Source organism: Pagrus pagrus (assembly GCF_965226575.1).
Source record: "Pagrus pagrus genome assembly, chromosome: 22".
Classification (NCBI taxonomy): domain Eukaryota; kingdom Metazoa; phylum Chordata; class Actinopteri; order Spariformes; family Sparidae; genus Pagrus; species Pagrus pagrus.
This window is the reverse complement of record NC_140204.1, coordinates 15,988,246-16,004,925: the sequence shown is the minus strand read 5'-3', so window position 1 is coordinate 16,004,925 and position 16,680 is coordinate 15,988,246. Positions and strand designations below refer to the sequence as shown.

The 16,680-nt window shown below is 43.0% G+C and overlaps 1 protein-coding gene across 1 annotated transcript in view; it reads right to left on the bottom strand.

Moving 5' to 3' along the window:
* Positions 1–1,577: 1,577 nt before the first annotated feature.
* Positions 1,578–16,680, bottom strand: part of rgs12a (regulator of G protein signaling 12a) — a 40,584-nt gene continuing 25,481 nt past the window's right edge. The window contains 13 exon segments of the mRNA XM_084344025.1: positions 1,578–2,845; positions 9,644–10,183; positions 10,424–10,535; positions 11,009–11,067; positions 11,290–11,386; positions 11,852–11,978; positions 12,081–12,154; positions 12,608–12,793; positions 13,018–13,115; positions 14,110–14,260; positions 14,382–14,564; positions 15,156–15,324; positions 15,326–15,357. Coding sequence (XP_084200151.1) covers positions 2,559–2,845; positions 9,644–10,183; positions 10,424–10,535; positions 11,009–11,067; positions 11,290–11,386; positions 11,852–11,978; positions 12,081–12,154; positions 12,608–12,793; positions 13,018–13,115; positions 14,110–14,260; positions 14,382–14,564; positions 15,156–15,324; positions 15,326–15,357 — 2,115 coding nt within the window. The 3' untranslated portion in view covers positions 1,578–2,558.

The window sequence follows — 16,680 nt, the reverse complement described above, 5'->3', positions numbered from 1 at the left end:
TGTTATTATCAGTAGTATATTGCAGGTTAAAGTTCAGTTAGGCTCATTCAAATTGAGCCACGGTTTAGCATGTTAAGCTAGGAATGAGATGATTCAAAGTTTACATAACCTAAATAAGTATGAGAAATAGCCTAGTTAACCTAATTCAAAGTTTAAACAGCCTAAGATAAAAAGTTTACAACTATTTGAAGTTTAAATAGCTGTTCGGTTAATTCACATTGAGCTAAGGATTAGCATATTAAGCTAGGTATGAGAAGTAGTGAGCTCTCTCTCCTCTCTTGGCAGGAATGCTGTATCAATGTAGTGACTAATTAAAACAGAAATATTTACGCTATTATTACAGCATGTATGAAGATTGAGCTCATATGAAAACAATGACTTTAACTGTGAAATCAACCCCATTAGTCTCTTGAATATAAAGTTAAATTAGGCAGGCTAATGTTAAGATAGTTGCAGACTTACATAAATGTTCTTTTATGTTTTATTTTTTATAAATCTCTCCCAACTTTATGAAAGTGCAATACCAAATCAGTGAAGCGCTCTAACAATTGCAACAAGTTCTTACAGGCCATAAAGTCTTAACAGACGGGTGAGCGGGATCCAAAACAGAAAGTATGAACTAGTAAATCTGGAACACCGTCAGTCACTTGTGCTCACTTACACCTTCAAAAGGTTTTATAAAATGTTACCTAATAAAGGATGACACTTAAATACAAGCACAGGCGATTAAGAAAAAGTTAATTTTCTGTTTTTCTTATGTTTTAAAAGTAAAAACTAAGAGATAAAAACGTATTAGTACATCAGGGTGGAAGTCTGGTGTTTTGTGGTTCATTGCTGCAAAATGAGACTGAAGTAGTGCAAGCGTGTGCTCCTTTTCAAATTAAAAGCACCATCATACACGGTGCTAAAGTGGCTGCTATGGGAACAGGCAGAGAGTGGAAGCAGTCTCGCCATCAAAGCCCTCGGAGGTGGCTTGTTTGAGTTATATCTCACGTATTTAAGATAAGAGGAAGTCCAATTTGAGGGTGTATCAAGGATCCGGAAAGAGCTTACTGTTGTACAAAGAATGCAATAATGACAGTACCTTTGAAAGAAGGGAAGTATGAAAGTGAAGCCAACCAACCATATATAGGCCTCGTGTGTTGTCAGCATTCCAGCAGTGACATGCTCTGTCAAGACAAACTCTCCAGTCCCATAATCTAACCCCTAATTTTCACCAGCTGGAATAATCTCCCTCCAGATGCTGGGCTAAGAATACGAAGGGGAGGCTGAACGACTGAACAGCACTTCCACATTACTGACAAATCCCCAGGTAAGGGTACGCTGTTCCCAAAGAAGAAATGATCTAAGACAGTTAATTATTGACAATTCTGACTAACTTGGCAAACACATTTAGCTGGAGAATCTTGAGAATCCAGGGCTGCAAGTGTGTTTTACATAAGACTTCGGGTCATAAACTACAACACAGGAGCATTTCAGGCGTTTTTTTACAATGTGGACGAGAGGTTGAGGATTTCCCTGCTGTCTGAGATACAAGAATGAATCATACACAATGCACAAAAGAAAAAGAGCATCAGTTGTGTTGGAATTAAAGCCATTAAAGCTTTTTTAATCATTCAACATGTGGACAACCTCAACACCACAGAAGCAGGAAGTACAGGCAATAAAGGTACCGTCATGTATTATCTGTAAAACACAGGAAGAAGATGTAAACAGGAAATACTTAAATATCCAAGAAAAAAAATCGTGATTTGCCTCCCTTCTGATCCTAAAAACAGTCCTGCCTCTTATACGGTCCAACAAAAGTGGGTACCACTTTCTTATTGTGGTTCACAGATCAGAGCTTTCAACTGCATCTCATGGTCCTCCTCAGTGGAAGGCTAGTGAAAAAGGCAAGTAAGTGGACATTAAGATCTTTTATTGGTGTAGCTTAATTAAAGGTTAGTAAGTCATTTACTAATGCTCCAGAGATCACACATTAGCTATTGAGGAAAAACATTTCCTGTCTTTTTCTGGAGCTTTCAGCTGCGTTTCATGGTCTTCCTCTGTGGAAGGCCTAGTGGAAAAGCTGGTTAGAGGATCTTCTTGTCAGATTTCAAGCATTAAATATTATAAATATTACATTAATAGCTTAATCAATGGTTTATCCCTTTCACTAACATACTTTTTAATTCATTTTGACGTCTCATTAAAAAGTAAGGACCATCGTTTCAGCTCGTGAACTGTTGCCTAATTGGAAATTGGTACCCAACAGTTACTCTCTGGCTTCGTCCGTGGTTGTCCTCAGTCAAACATGGCTCATAAAAGAATTGCTTTGCACTTCATTATTAAACTATACCATAACAAAAACATAATCACTGTCCCAAAATTACAACCAGTACTAAAAATCAACGAGAGGACGGCAAAAATTCATAACAAATATACAATATCTATCACCATAATATTGATTTTTTTGGAGTGTAAATTGACAGCTTTGTACATGCAGCCCATCGTTTGACTCATTCCCTTTTCAAAGACAGTGCCTCAGGCTTTAAAAGTGCAGCAGTGGGGGGTTCCCTTTAGACAACGGTGGCCTTGTAAAGGTCCGTCGTGCAGTCCTTGCCCTCCGGTGGATTGCGGCCGTTATGGGGCATCTGGGCGTTCCTCATCTTGCTCTGGCACTGCCGCAGCTCGGCGACGTAGCCCTGGAAGCTCAGGCTGAGCTCAGAGTCCTCTCCCTGGGATGTTTCGAGTGTTCCCTCCTCTAAATGTACCCCTTCCACATCCATCACCTCCTGAACCGTCTGTGCAGCGTCGGCTCTGTTGGCGGTCGATTTGGTGTCGGAGCTCGCGTCCGTTCTTGCTTCTGCGTAGGAGAGAACAGAAAGAAGTGGAAGATTTAAGAGGAGTTAATGGTCAAGATGTCTGTTTGAATTATTCATGAGGATGGTCGTGAAAACATGGCAGAGGCAAACAATTAAAGCTGCAGTCATTGATTCTTTGTCCACTAGGAGGCAGCAGAGAGAAAAGAACAACACAACATTATCATCTTGTGACCAAACACTGAGGGACACACGGAGGAGAGTTGTTGTTGTTTACACAACTAGCACAGGGAATGTTTTCAACAAAAGTCTTACATATTGCACCTTTAATGCAAAAATGCTTTAAACAACAATTGCCTATTAACATTATATTGTTCTTTTGGAGTCGTGTTCTGGTCCGCCTGGCTAATCAAAGAAAGTCGTTTCGTCTCCACCAAATCCTGAGAAAAAAATATCCTGTTTAGCTGCCAGCTGCTCCGTCATGTTCACCTGCTAGTTGCTAATCCTGTCTGGTTGGTGCTGGGCAGGTAGCCCAAGAAATGCTTAAATTGGAAGAACAGACGATTAAAGGTGAAGCTGCTGGATTGTGTTATTTTCTGTGGGTTTGTCACTACGGTACAGGTGTCCCCTTTTACATTTGCTAAGTAAAAATATTGATAACTGCAGCTTAAAAGGATCAGTTCATCATAAAATGAAGTTATTGGGAACTTAAAACAACGGAAATAAACATGAATTGGCTCCATACAGCACGCAATTCAAGTCTATTTACACCCTCAATTCGTGGTCAAGCTTGTGCACCCACTCCAGACATGGTACTCGCTAACGCTTTCAGCTTAGCAGCTATAGTAAAGATTTTGGCTTGAAAAGGTTGTAAATAAGGTCTTTACAAATTAATTGGGATCTCAGGGCTTCCAGAGACTTGGATTATGCCGAACAGTGAACTTATCCTTTAAATACGCAAATTACAACAAACAAACAATCACCATTTTCCATATATATATATATATATATATATATATATACACACAAAAAAACCCCAATCACACTTAGCTTTCCCTTCATCTTTGACCCGTGCTTAAACATTGGCTTCACATTAAACTGCATGAAGGCCAGATGCTCAGTGTGACTCAGACGATCTAAGAACTCAAATCTTTGTCACCCATCGCGTGGGTACACATGCATTTAATTCTACATCGCTCAAGTGAACACATCAGCCTAATGTGTTTGTATAATCCGACCATTGTATAGTTGTGTAATCTGGACAGCTGTTGTCAAGACAAATGACAAAACTCCCTTGCCAAAACTTGGGAAAGAACTGAATGAAATTGGGCCAGGATGAAATGTATGAATTAATTGCCTTGATGTCACATGTTGTGCGTTTCAACATTATCACTCGTACGTCTTGACAAATGATTCAGTGCTCTTTTAACTCATCAAAAAGCCCAGAGCACAAGTTAATAAATCCCAATTGAAGCGTACTTAGCGGGGGTTTGAAACTGAAGTTTCCGTGCTGCTGGTTACAGTTATGATGGCCGATAAACTCCCCACTTCTCATGTGAACCCAGTGGCCCCACAGACTCTAAACACAGAGGCCTGAGTGACTCAAACACAGCACTTCAACACACAGGCTCTCCTAACTCCGCTGACTGTGATTCACAGCTGTTCAGTGCAGATGTAAACACAGCCTGTGAGCTCCGACAGCTGACCTCACACGGACCCCTCAGCAGCAACACGACGACGGTACGACTGGAACCACCGAGGTGAACGTTAAAACAACTTCAAGGACCATTCAACAAGATCTTTTCTGAAGTTCAAGGGCATGATGCTGACTTGGCAATTAAGACATAATATTGATTAAAATGAGCTGTAATTGATGCCATATCACCACAAATCTGATTCACAGGGTTTTCCGCAGGATGTGATGCATTGAAGCTGGTATGCAGGGCTGCCAGATGACGCACATTGATGAATTGCTTTTCTTGCATTGATTGTACATTTATTAATCCATCCATCCATTCTCCAACCTACTCTCTAAACTAGGGGTCACAAGATAGATCTTAAGGTGATTAGCAATTCAGGCAAAAATCAATCATCTAAAGGTAGTTTCTAATTGCCACTCTTCTTTCGATGCTCGTAACTTTTCACAAGGGGTCTCACGGGTGGTTTAACCTGCCTGTAATGTCCTCCATTGATCATCGATCACAGAACTAGAAATAAACCTAAGTTCCCAGAACCCGAAGGTGACGTCTTTGCATGTCTTGTCTTGCTTGCAGAGTGACATGATCAGTTTTCAGAAGATAAGCCAGAAAGGTTGGGAAACAGCTCTATACTCACTTGTGACTGTTAAGAGTCAGCATGCACTGGGAGAAAGGCAATGGACAGTCCTAACGTAGCCCCAGTGCCAGAGGTTTTTGTATGAAAATGTGAAATCTTTTACAATAAATGACCATGTTGACATAGGTCAAATGTGCTTGATTTTGCCGACTCATAGAAGTGGGGGGAAAGCTGCATAGTCTCTGGACCAGTGTGTCTGAACGTCTCGCTTTGTCAGCAAGTCATCTTCTACCCATACGACTTTCTCACATGTTTTCAATGTTCCTGTTGCTGACTCGGCTGTGACACGTAAAAATGATGTCTCGACACAGCCGTTCACCGTGGCCGTGCCTCCTGCTGCGCTGAGTCCTGCCTCACAGCCGTGTTAGCAGCCGGGAGCTGAGACGGACCAGCCAGACTGGAACGGACCCAGCTACAGTCCTTACAGAGGCCCACTGCCAAAGATCTGGGTCCAGTCCTCCTCTGAGCGCCAGATGGAGGGATGATAAGGCTGGCCTGGGGTCAGCGGCTGCCAGCTTTGAGAGCTGACACAGAATCAGGAGGAGGAAGAAAGTGAGGCTGGCCCGAAGGCAAACTGAGCCATATGTTCCCTCAGGTGCACTGCTGAGTCATTACAGAGCGGGTTTTGGGTTTATTCCCAGGAATCCTTTAATCTTCTCCATATGGGCCAAACCTGTCCTCTGAGCAGCTGACCTCTGACCCCGACTGCAGAGAGGACACGAAAACACAATCTGAACTTGCTGAGTTCATTAATTCTACAGTTATTTCTGAGACCAGCTGTATTTTGGACTGAACTACAAGCGCCATGCATTGAGTTCTAATCAGTCATATAAGTGGACTTATACTGTGTGATGTCGCCCCCTAGTGGACATCCTAATCCCTGCTGGCCGAGCCTGCCAGACCGGGAGAGGTGATTACAGCCGTGATTAAAAAAAAAACGATTGTGGAAACAAAGCAGCAGTTCTCAGTTCTGTTCCTGTGGATTGAGACCAGAGCCCCTGTGGTTCTGATTTTAACAGCCTAATCAGGGGCTTATTTACACCTGATAGGCCCAGTAAACACAAGAAACTACCTGCAGGGCCAGAAATACTCTTGGTACTACAGACTTGCCTCAGAGCCCTTGTTTTTCAATGATACTGTTAATGCTGTCAGGCTGTATTGTTTTTTTGTTGTTTTTTACTGCAGGATAAACGGTATCAATAAATGTGTCTCTTAAAGGAAAAGTTCACCCAAAAATGAAAATTCAGTCAAAAGTCAGGTGAAGTTTTGTAGTTCACATAACATTTCTGGAGCCTCACAGCAAAACAGCACTGCAACACTGCACACTGCCCTCAGATCCCAAATTTATTTTTGATAAGACAATATTTTCCCCCCTTTGTTACACATGATCATGCTTGTGCACCCACGTCAGACAGGTTGCTTTTAGCTTAGCAGCTAAAAGATTTCCTCCTTGAATAACGTGTAAATACCCTGAACCATTTTATGTTTTTTTTTTTACATTTTAAAGTAACTCCCCATCTCCATCAGTTGTTTAGGAGAATACACTGTTTTGTTGTGAAGCTCTAGAAATGTTTTGAGGACTGCAAAACTCCACCTGGCTTTCCGACAGCACTGTGATGAGTAGATGATTGAATTTTCATTTTTCTGTCTCACTTATCCTTTAAATGCACGTTAACTTGTGTGGTTTGAGATAGCCCCAAATACTTTTTAGTTTATCTACATGACCTGATGTGAAGAAGAGTAAGTGGCTGGACTTCATGCTCACCATTTAAAATATTCATGACTTTAAAGGTGCATTATGTAGTTTTTATTAAAAGTTTTAATCAGAATTCATCGACTGATTTTTTTTAATGCTTAAAACAAACAAAATAAACAAACTGTATTTGTTTTCATGACTGAATAAACAAACTGACCTTAAAGGACAACACGATTTCATAGTGTTTTACTTTGTGGCGGACCCTGCCACCTTTCTAGCTTCAAACCGTGTTCTGGGGACCCCATTTTCCTCTGAGAACAGCTTGTTTATTCAGTTATGAGTTTGTATTATTACCTTATCAACACCGTAAATATTACCTTTCTGAATTTCTGAATTTCTTTTCCAAAACTACATAGTGCCCCTTTAATGATGTGCATTTACAATCCAACTGAATGGAGAACGGTGTCGATCCACCTCAGCAGCAATTACATCTATTCCTCTGCAACAGCAGGGGGCGTCAGTTTAAAAGTAATACACAAACTGCAGGGGGACGTCTGTAATGACTGAAATCAAGCACACTGACACGGTGAATGAGCATAATTACCACTAAACCACCGCTAACTTGTCTGGACTGATGACTTATTCTGAGGGCGTTTGTCTCTAAAACACATTATTAAGCCTGCAAGTTGGTGAGTGACTTTTCCACCCAAACTCCAAAGTAACAACTTCGTTAAGTCTCTAAAAAGTTGTTAAGTTGTGTAGGCGTGTTAAAACTCGATGCATTTCCATGTTCGCAGATCCTCTCGCAGCTTCAGCCGGCTATATCGAATCACAGCTACGTTTCTATTTTGGCTAGTGGGAGAAAGAGAGAGGCAGAGAGAGATGGATGCAAACCAGTAGTGACAGTTTCTATCTGTAGCTCAGTCAACTCGTGGATAAGGTTACCATGGCGCCCGGTGGTGGGAAGAAAAATCAGGCTGATGCACTTAGCAACCAGAAAAAAAAGAGGAGCGAGCCTGTGGAGGAGCTGAAAGGCTTCGATTCCTCCTCGTAATCTTGTGTACATATCACCTTACATTAAAGCTGTTAGTGCAGGGCAGTGATGGCGAACCTTCCATAAAGTGCTTTGAAGTGCAAGATCAGCTCTGTTGTTGGAAAGCACGTTGACCACTATAATCTTCCGTTTCTGCAGACTTCAGAGAGTCTCAAAGAAGGCTTCCTGGGATTTTCTTTGAAGTGTGTTGTCTCTAATTGGATTTCTGAACAGAGAGAGTTTTGGCCTCAGTTTATACATTTCTGAGGACTCTGAAAGCATCAAATCAGCTGCACAAAACACCATCACCTTTATAAATCAATTCCCCGCTTGATTGTTTGCCTTACAATTTCAGGCAGAGTGGAGGAGAGGGAATAATGTCATGAAAGGACAGGAAATAGAAAATGAAATCCACCTGCAGGAGGTGATAATGATGTTGAACTCCGCACATAATGAGCCACAAGCTTTGAAAGTTTAACAGCAGGGAAGACTCAAAAGAGCCACAATGCCACACCACAGAGCCGCGACCCCCATCAAGAAACAACACGGCAAGCAGGTAGACCAAGCAACGTTCAACAAGGCCGCACAAACACGCCGCACCGAGCAGAAAACACACACAGCGAGCAGCTACACCCTGAGAACGAGCGCACACACAGAAAAGTACACAAAGGAGTGGGAGCTGATGAGAGGAGGAAGCCACAAGACAAAATGAGAGAGCCGAGGGAGAACGGGAGAAGGCATGCGGAGGTGGAGGAGGAGGAGAGGTGATGATGGTGGTGGTGGAGGAGGAGGAGGGGAGAGAAAACTGAGATCACAAAACGTGTAAAAAGACAGACGAGAGTGATTTCAGATTCTAACATTTATTAGATCTACTCAATCACAGGTACAGAGTTTATTGGCAGTGATTATCTACAACAGGCATCTGGAGAGGGAGCGAATGACCCAGATAAAGAATGACGGGCAATTCAACAATGTCACCAGCGCTAAGGAGCACTTGTCCTCCGGATGACTAATTATTTTCACCGTCACTCAAATGGCTACAGCCGGAGCTGACACCGTTTAATGACTCACCGGATTGTTAGAGTTGCGTAAGAAGAAAATAAGCTTTTTGACATTGACATTGTTGAATTGCTCTCGAATAAAGGTGGTGGGATGGAGAGGAATACAGCATTTGTTTTGTAATGACTGTTTAGCATTCGCAGATCCGACACTGTAAAACAATTTCACGGGTCTGGTTTGCTGCCATGTTTTTCTAATTGTACACAATGAAGCCATAATGCCAGGAAACACAGCTGCTAATCGCATCACTTTCAATTGTTCAGTTGTTCTGAATCATCTTCAGTACAACATTTGCTGACCAAAGTACTGTCAAATATTGATCATGAATCTGTATGCATTATGCATATATTAATATTCATACGCTCTGCAATCAATTACATCAGCATTCATGCACCCAGAACTACAGAACAAACTGGAGTAGATGAATCGCAGTCATGACCCAACAATCTGTGGCGTGGGAAGTGACATCAAAGTGAACGTTACTCACTGAACAAGATATACACATCAATATTTACATGTACATGCTTTGCTAAGTTCAATAAAACAGTTTAAATGATTGGCAAACTGAGGAAGAGTCAAGATCAATTTGTCATTAAAGTGCATCAGAGTCAGTGTAGAGGAGTTTTATCATTAGACCACTGGGGAAAGAGAGCGCACACATGCACATACGACACACACGCAAACACACGGAGCCACTGGTTTGTTACACTGTAGAAATACCTGAACTGGACTTTCCCTCTCCACCCGCGTCTTGAGACTTGGAGCAGGGCGGTGGCGGGGTGAAGTTGGCTTCAGGCAGGCTGCCGTCAAAGGACGGCATGGAGGTTTGTGGTGGAGGCAGCAGGGTGCTGTTGGGGCTGCTGATGTCGCCCTCCCCCACGAGGGTCAGGTCGGTGTGGGCGTCCTCCTCCACTGTGCGGAGGATTGGTCGGCCGTCTAAGGGCCGGGAGATGGGGGACAGGTGGGTGCCAAAAGTCGGGTGGCGAGGAGGGGGTAACAGGCACCGCCTGGTCCCGGAGTGTCCGTTGGCGCTGGAGCTGAGGGAGGAGTCCAGGCTCTCTGAGCGAAGGCTGGAGGTGAGGGCCCCCCGTGGGGAGACACCGTTCTCTCGGGTGTGTTTCAGGGAGTCGGGGGTGGAGCAGGGGTGGTCGGGTGGAGTTATGCGCAGGAAGTCGGGAAGCACCAGGTCTTCTTTGCTCAGGAGTCCGCGCTGGTCGTTGGCTCGGGTGCTTTGTGCCCGGCTCAGCAGCTCAAAGAATTCTGCAAAAAACAGATCAAACAAGTTATCTCACTTTAACAGGCGAGCACCTGGAAGAAGAGGATTAGTCGGGTTTAACATGCAGCACAGCGGTCTCACACCTGACGGAGAAAATAACCCTCCAGAGCTGCCAGAGATAGCAGTTAGTCTTGAGGCAAAGCAAAGCTAAGAAACCCACCAACAAGTCAAAAAGAGAGAGAGAGAGAGAGAGAGAGAGAGAGAAAAGGAAAAGGGCGATTTACCTTCAGCTTCATCTATATTAATCTTTTTCTGTTTTCTCTTTTCCCCTGGGAGTGCTGAGTCTGGTCCACTTGCTCTCACAGAAAAGTCCTTTGGTGTCGACCTCTCATCTCCCTGCAGATGCAACAATAACAATGCACTCTGTTAGGAGATGGAGGGATGGGGGAGGAGGGAAGGGAGTGGGGTTGTATGGGGGGGGGGGGACTAAGCACGAGCTGCCAAGCACCCTAATGAGCCGAGTGTCCAGATTTCTACTGAGGACCTGCATGTGAAGATGAGCCTGCTCCATCTGTTGGCTCTGTGTCTTTACCGACCTTGCTAGCATCCAGACTGAGTGCTATCTGCCTACATATGGGGCAATAACTCAAGCATGGAGGAATATAAGCAAGTGAGTCAGCAACAGGCAGTGTTAGGGCAGAGAATACCAAAAAAAAAATCAGGAAATACACACCGAATTAAAGCTTGTCAAAGCTCGTAAATGTTAATATTTCATTATACCGAATGTTGCAGAAGCAGAACAGCAGTAGAAAAGGACAACACACCGCATCTGGGCTTTTAGGCAACCCATTGTGTCATACTGTACTTACAGTAGCAGAAAAACTCCTGGTGGGGGGGTGGCCTTTGAGGGAGGAAGACTTGGCCTTGTCTGAAAGAGAGAAAGACAAACAGAGAGGAGGGGTAAGGTTGTTTTAACATTGTATTGAGATGTTTTAACTTTGTATTGAGTTGTTTTAACTTTGTATTGAGTTGTTTTAACTTTGTAAAGAAATTTCTAATTCTGTATTTGAAGTTATTGTTTTTATAGCTGTCACTTCTCAGTCAACTGATGCAGCCCCAGTGTTGTATATTGTGTTACAGGCAGTGTTACCTTTGCCTGAAGCTGGGTCTGCTCGCTCCAACACCACCCGCAGGCCATCCAAACTCGATATGGGTGCACCCAGGTCCAAAGGCTCGCTTTCTCCGCTCTATAAAGAAACACATTTTCATGTTCAGCACATTAGCATCCTCACCTGTTGCACAGAAGTCTAAATATGTTACAACCCCATCTCACTGATGTTTGTGTTCACAGGCCTTTGCTTAATTCATAAACCCATCGTTCAGCTCTGGTCTAACTGTATAATACAGTTTTAATGCCTGGAAACCCACAGGACTAAAATAAATCATCTGGCAGGGGTTGAGGGGAGGAGTAAAGAGTCGGCATGTTTGAGGAGTGTCGTCATTCTTAATTATAGCCCCGGTGCTCCATCTTCGGAGGCTGGGCTGAGTCAGAGCGCTAACCACCGTGTAGAGATGGAAAAGGATGTGGTTGCTTCCCACCCCTAACCATGACACTCCACCCTGTGGCACTGTCACACACTGCACAGGCTGCTCTGGGGACACACAGGAGCTTTGAAAAGATTATGGCATTGTAGCCACCGGGGACGACTTACTATTTTGGCCACAAGATCGCTGAGGTGGAGGCCGTATTTGGCCACCACGGGACGCAGGACCTCAGTGACGGGTTTGGTAGGCTTTGCTTTCAACCCCACGGAGCGGTTAATGGGTACCAGGTCCAACCTAGGATCAAGAGCACGAGTGAATGACAGCATAGACATGAAAGCGTAGTGAAATTTAGAGGAAATTCACAGGCAAACTTATTATTTAACTGATTATTTGTACCTAAACAAGGTCCGCTTCTCCAGTCTCAAGTCTCGTGAGCTGAGGGTCATGCAGTCTTGGTCCAACACCAAAGGCTACGAGGAAAAAAAGCATGAAGTCACACATTAGGAACGCATAACAAACCAAAACACTAGACACATTAGCATCTTTATACAGGCAGATTTTCCACTTAGATCCTCTGTTATCGTTTCAATTCACTTTGGTTAAATTCAGCTTTTTTCAAATTAAAGTAGCACTACGAGTTTGAATTATTACCTCATTAATATTGTAAATATAAAATTCTGATTTTGAATATCTTAACCAGAACTACATAGCGCTCCTTTGTGTTCAAACACTCACTCCGTACAAATTCAGACATGTTTAAGTGTAGTCATGCTGCATTTACCAAGGTTTGGTTTATAATAAAAAGAGGCTTCAGTCAATTAATTCAAGAGGTGCTTGCTGCATTTTTTCTGCTTCCTGTTGTATTACCAGCAGATGTTCTTAGTGTTTGTCAGTAATTTGTTGGCAGCATCTGCGTCCCTCACCTTCTCTCCTCCCACCAGGAAGAGGTCGACGGCAGCGATGTTGACGCTGATGCTCTGACAGAGATCTTGGAGGACCTCCCTTATGGAGGCACCAGGCCGGAGGGTGATGGAGGAGCAGGAACCATCTGGGAGCATCACGCTGCAGTTTTTGGGTGAGCGTTCCCATACTGAGTGGCGGTTTTCAGACTATGGGGGTGGAAAAAAAAGTTACGACTCAATTTAATAGGATCGTGTGTGTTCAGTATACATAGATTCAGCTGTATCCGTGGCTACATTTGCCACCCATAAACAAAAAATGAGTGGGCTGACAAGTAAAGAATAAAAAAAATAAACAACTCGAGCCTATTATGATAGCTTCACCAGACACTGGGCTCTGTGTTGCCATGGTGATATGTACAGAGGAATCTTACCTCAATCTTGCCAGCAGAACAGGAAGTGGCCATCTCCAGACTTGTACCGGACGACAAGGAGCCCTGGGACTCCCTCCGCCCATTACTGCCCCAGTAGTCTGCAGAGAAAACAGCACAGAGGATGATGAATTCAGGCAGATAAGAGACATCTAAACGCTACTTGCATCAAATGACACACACAATAAGCAAACACCAAGACAGTGTCGACCTATAATGTGACTAATAACAAGGTTTTTATCTTGGCAGGCGGGAAGGTGTGTCATCGTTTGACAATTTTCAAGACGTTTGAAAAAAACAGAGGATGTTTTGTTACATTTAAGTTCAGCTACATTTAGTGGGAGTCATTTATGCCATCGCATGATTTAAATGGCGATAACTGAGATGACAGCTATGCTGAATTTTTGTGTCGTTTTCTAAAAAGTGTGATATCTAAAATATTTGTACACCTACGTGATTCAGAGGATATTTACAAACAAAGAAAGTATTTAACTAAGCTGAAACAGGGTTCATACAACTTCTTATGTGCACTTTTTAAGCTCTTTCAGAAACCCAAACCAAAAGTTTCAGACAAATTGTTACTATGAATGCAGTCACAAAAAAAGACATATTGCACCTTTAGAAGATTTTTGGTTTACATGAGTTATTGTGTAGATGTAGATATTCCTAACCTTTAAAAAAAAAACAACAGTTCAAGCTAAAGGGGCTCTATGCAACATTTTTTTTTAGCAATTTACACCCTATTACAGCTTATAATTTATCACCTTATCTACATTATTTTGACACTCTGCCACCCATAAGACACTGTCTCTTTGTGGATAATACTTCCTTCAGTGTGTCAGAATGCTACAGTTGCAAGTATGTATGCTAGTGTACCAGCAGTGAGTGTGTGTAATACTTTGATCACTACAGGGCAGCTGTGTTTCTACATGCCTCCCCCGCATGTAGCTCATGGCAACTCTGGAGCTGGCAGCGATTTTGGTGTCTTTGTTCGTGGACACATCAGCGCTTTGGAAGTTTGTGTGTTGCAAAAGCTTTGAAAAGTTCTTGATCTTGGTAACCAGAAGGCAACAGGCTCGTTAATCAACTTCTCACCGAGGTTAATGTCTCCAATGTCCTTCTTCTTCGGGCCCTTCCCGAAGCTCCTGTTGCGGGACCACGAGAAGAAGATGCCACGCTTCTTGTCGGCACTCTCATCTCGGCTGTCTTCGTTTAGCGACCTCCCTGACCTCTGCTTTCTGGCTTCCTATTGGTTGAAAAAACAAAAACAAAGATTCAACCTTCCATGCCACGCTAATGAGTAATGTCAACAATGTCTTACTTCAATGAAAAGTCACTTTAGTGCGGTCAAAAAGCAACAGTGGCACCTTTTTCGGAGTGGAAAGTGTAGAGCGGTCAGAGCTGGCGCTGTGTTTCGAGGGCGCTGGACTGCAGGGGATCTGGTAAGGGTCCGGCAAGGGTCGGCCATCCACCTCAGCACGCATGCACTCCTGGTAAAGGGAGGACTTGAGGAAGCGTGAGTAACTGTCGAACTTCATCAGGTTGAAGATCTGTGGACATGGAAGGAAAAAGAGTGGCGTTTGTGAGTCAACAAACAGCAAAAGACGGAGGAGAAGAGGGGTTAGTGAAAGTGATGGACGCATAAATGTCAAGGTTAAAGCACATAAGGTCAAAAATTAGACAGTGAGAATGACTAAATGATACAGATGGACACAAGGGAGAAGAAACTACTAGTGTTAACATATGGTTACAGCTTATGTTATGACAGGTGTCCTAACAGTTGACAATTTATCATGTGCAGGCTGAAAATATACACATCTCTGACTACACGTCTATGTGTCTGTGTGTACAGTATGCGCTAGATTCTCTGTGGGTGTATGCCAGTTTGTGTTTATGTCTCTGGTAAAGGCTCAGAGCCCTTTCGTAAACAAACCCAGATGGCCACTAAAAGAACCCAATATGCTTGTGCAAAGTGACTAAAGGCTAAATGAGATCCAACCCCCATTCTGCACACAGAATCCTTCCAAATTATTATAGAAAATGTCTTGATCTTGAGTGTTTACATGAAAAAGTGAATAATTTGAATAAAAGTTCAATTATTCAGAGAGATGAGGTCACTGCTGCTGCAGTGTTATAGGTACCTGTAGCTGCTGCGTCTTGAACATGTCGGGCTGTGGGGAGGTGAGGACGTCATCAGCCAGCTGGGCCTGGCTGTCGATGTTGACCGGCATGGTGGCCTTGCTGGACAGAAAGCTGTTGTAGATTTCTCCAGCTCTCTGGGACAGCTGCAGGAAGAGGTTTGATGATGCAGAATATCAAGAACAACTGCGGGAAATGATGTTGCTGTGTGTTTTCTTGTCAAATCCTTTTAATGAAAACATACTAACAACTGATTTACGAGAAGAGAGCATTCAAATTATTAATGATGTTCACTAAAGATTTCTTTGTTTTTATGGAATAGTGGTTAGTTTAAGCCTTCAAACCTCTAAAAGGATTCAAATGACACAATTTGAGAAGGGACTCATCTTATAATGGTGAGGAGAGGTTATAAAGCATAATGGTTGGTAATTGCTGCTGCAGAGACAAATATAATTTATTCAAAGTACGAATATGCCTCATTTCCACCTCAGAGACTTTCCCCCCTGGAACTAGAAGCTCTTTAGGAACTACAATCAAGGTTTAAATTAAGTCCCAGTGACATTGTTATACCCCCCAAAAGTACATTCCAGAAAGTACCTGAACTTTGGGGGTGGGGCTTGCAGCGCTGAACATTTTTGATTGATCAAGCACTCACACTATTTTATTTCAACCACCATTCTTAATAATCTGAAACCACAAACCAGTTTGTTTTTGCTCTGACATATAATAATGTTTCTGTCCATCCCTTTGCTACATAGCTTCATTGAAGATGTGCAAAAATGACGTGTAAAAGCAGCTTTTATTTAAATCAGCAGACTAATTTGCCTAATCCTCTGTGGTGAAAACGCCGACAACAGCAGATAAAGGAACCTTCAAGTTCCTGGTGTTACGGGCTCCCCCCTGCTGGCTATGCTGTGCATGTTGTTGAGACATGATGTCTCCTGTGTTCTCTTCGGTGTATAACTGGTCTGGTTTGAGACAATTAAGAGGGGGCAGGAACCTTTTCTCACTCTCTTTCCACCATCCAGCTTGAAGCAGCAGTTAGTCTGGAGACCTACTGATTGTGGTTTAGTTTGGTTGTTTCTTTCGTTTTTCTGATGATACCAGTAGCTGTAGCCGTAGTTCAATTTTGACAACTTTATTTCTGTTTGGTTCAGCTTTTTAAATGTATTGTTAGGATAGAGGGTTGGTGCCAAGCTCCAACGAGCCTTTGTGGGCTGGTCTGTGTAGCTTCCATTCCTTTTGTTCGTTTTGGCCAGCCCATCAGTCTTTTGTTTTGACGTTGAGTCGGTTGATTTGTGGTCATTCAGTATTTGCTTAATACACTTCATGTTTATTTTTGCTTCAACTCTCTGACTCCCATGTTTCTGTTCGACCTCTTTTGTAAAAGTCTTTCTGGGGGTCGCGACACTGGGACTAAAAGTTCCAGGTACTTTGGTTGGAAAAGCACATTTTTTTGATGGGAAATACATGCAGATTATTTAGTCTTTGACAGTCAGGAAGAAGCATAAACCTTACAACTGATTA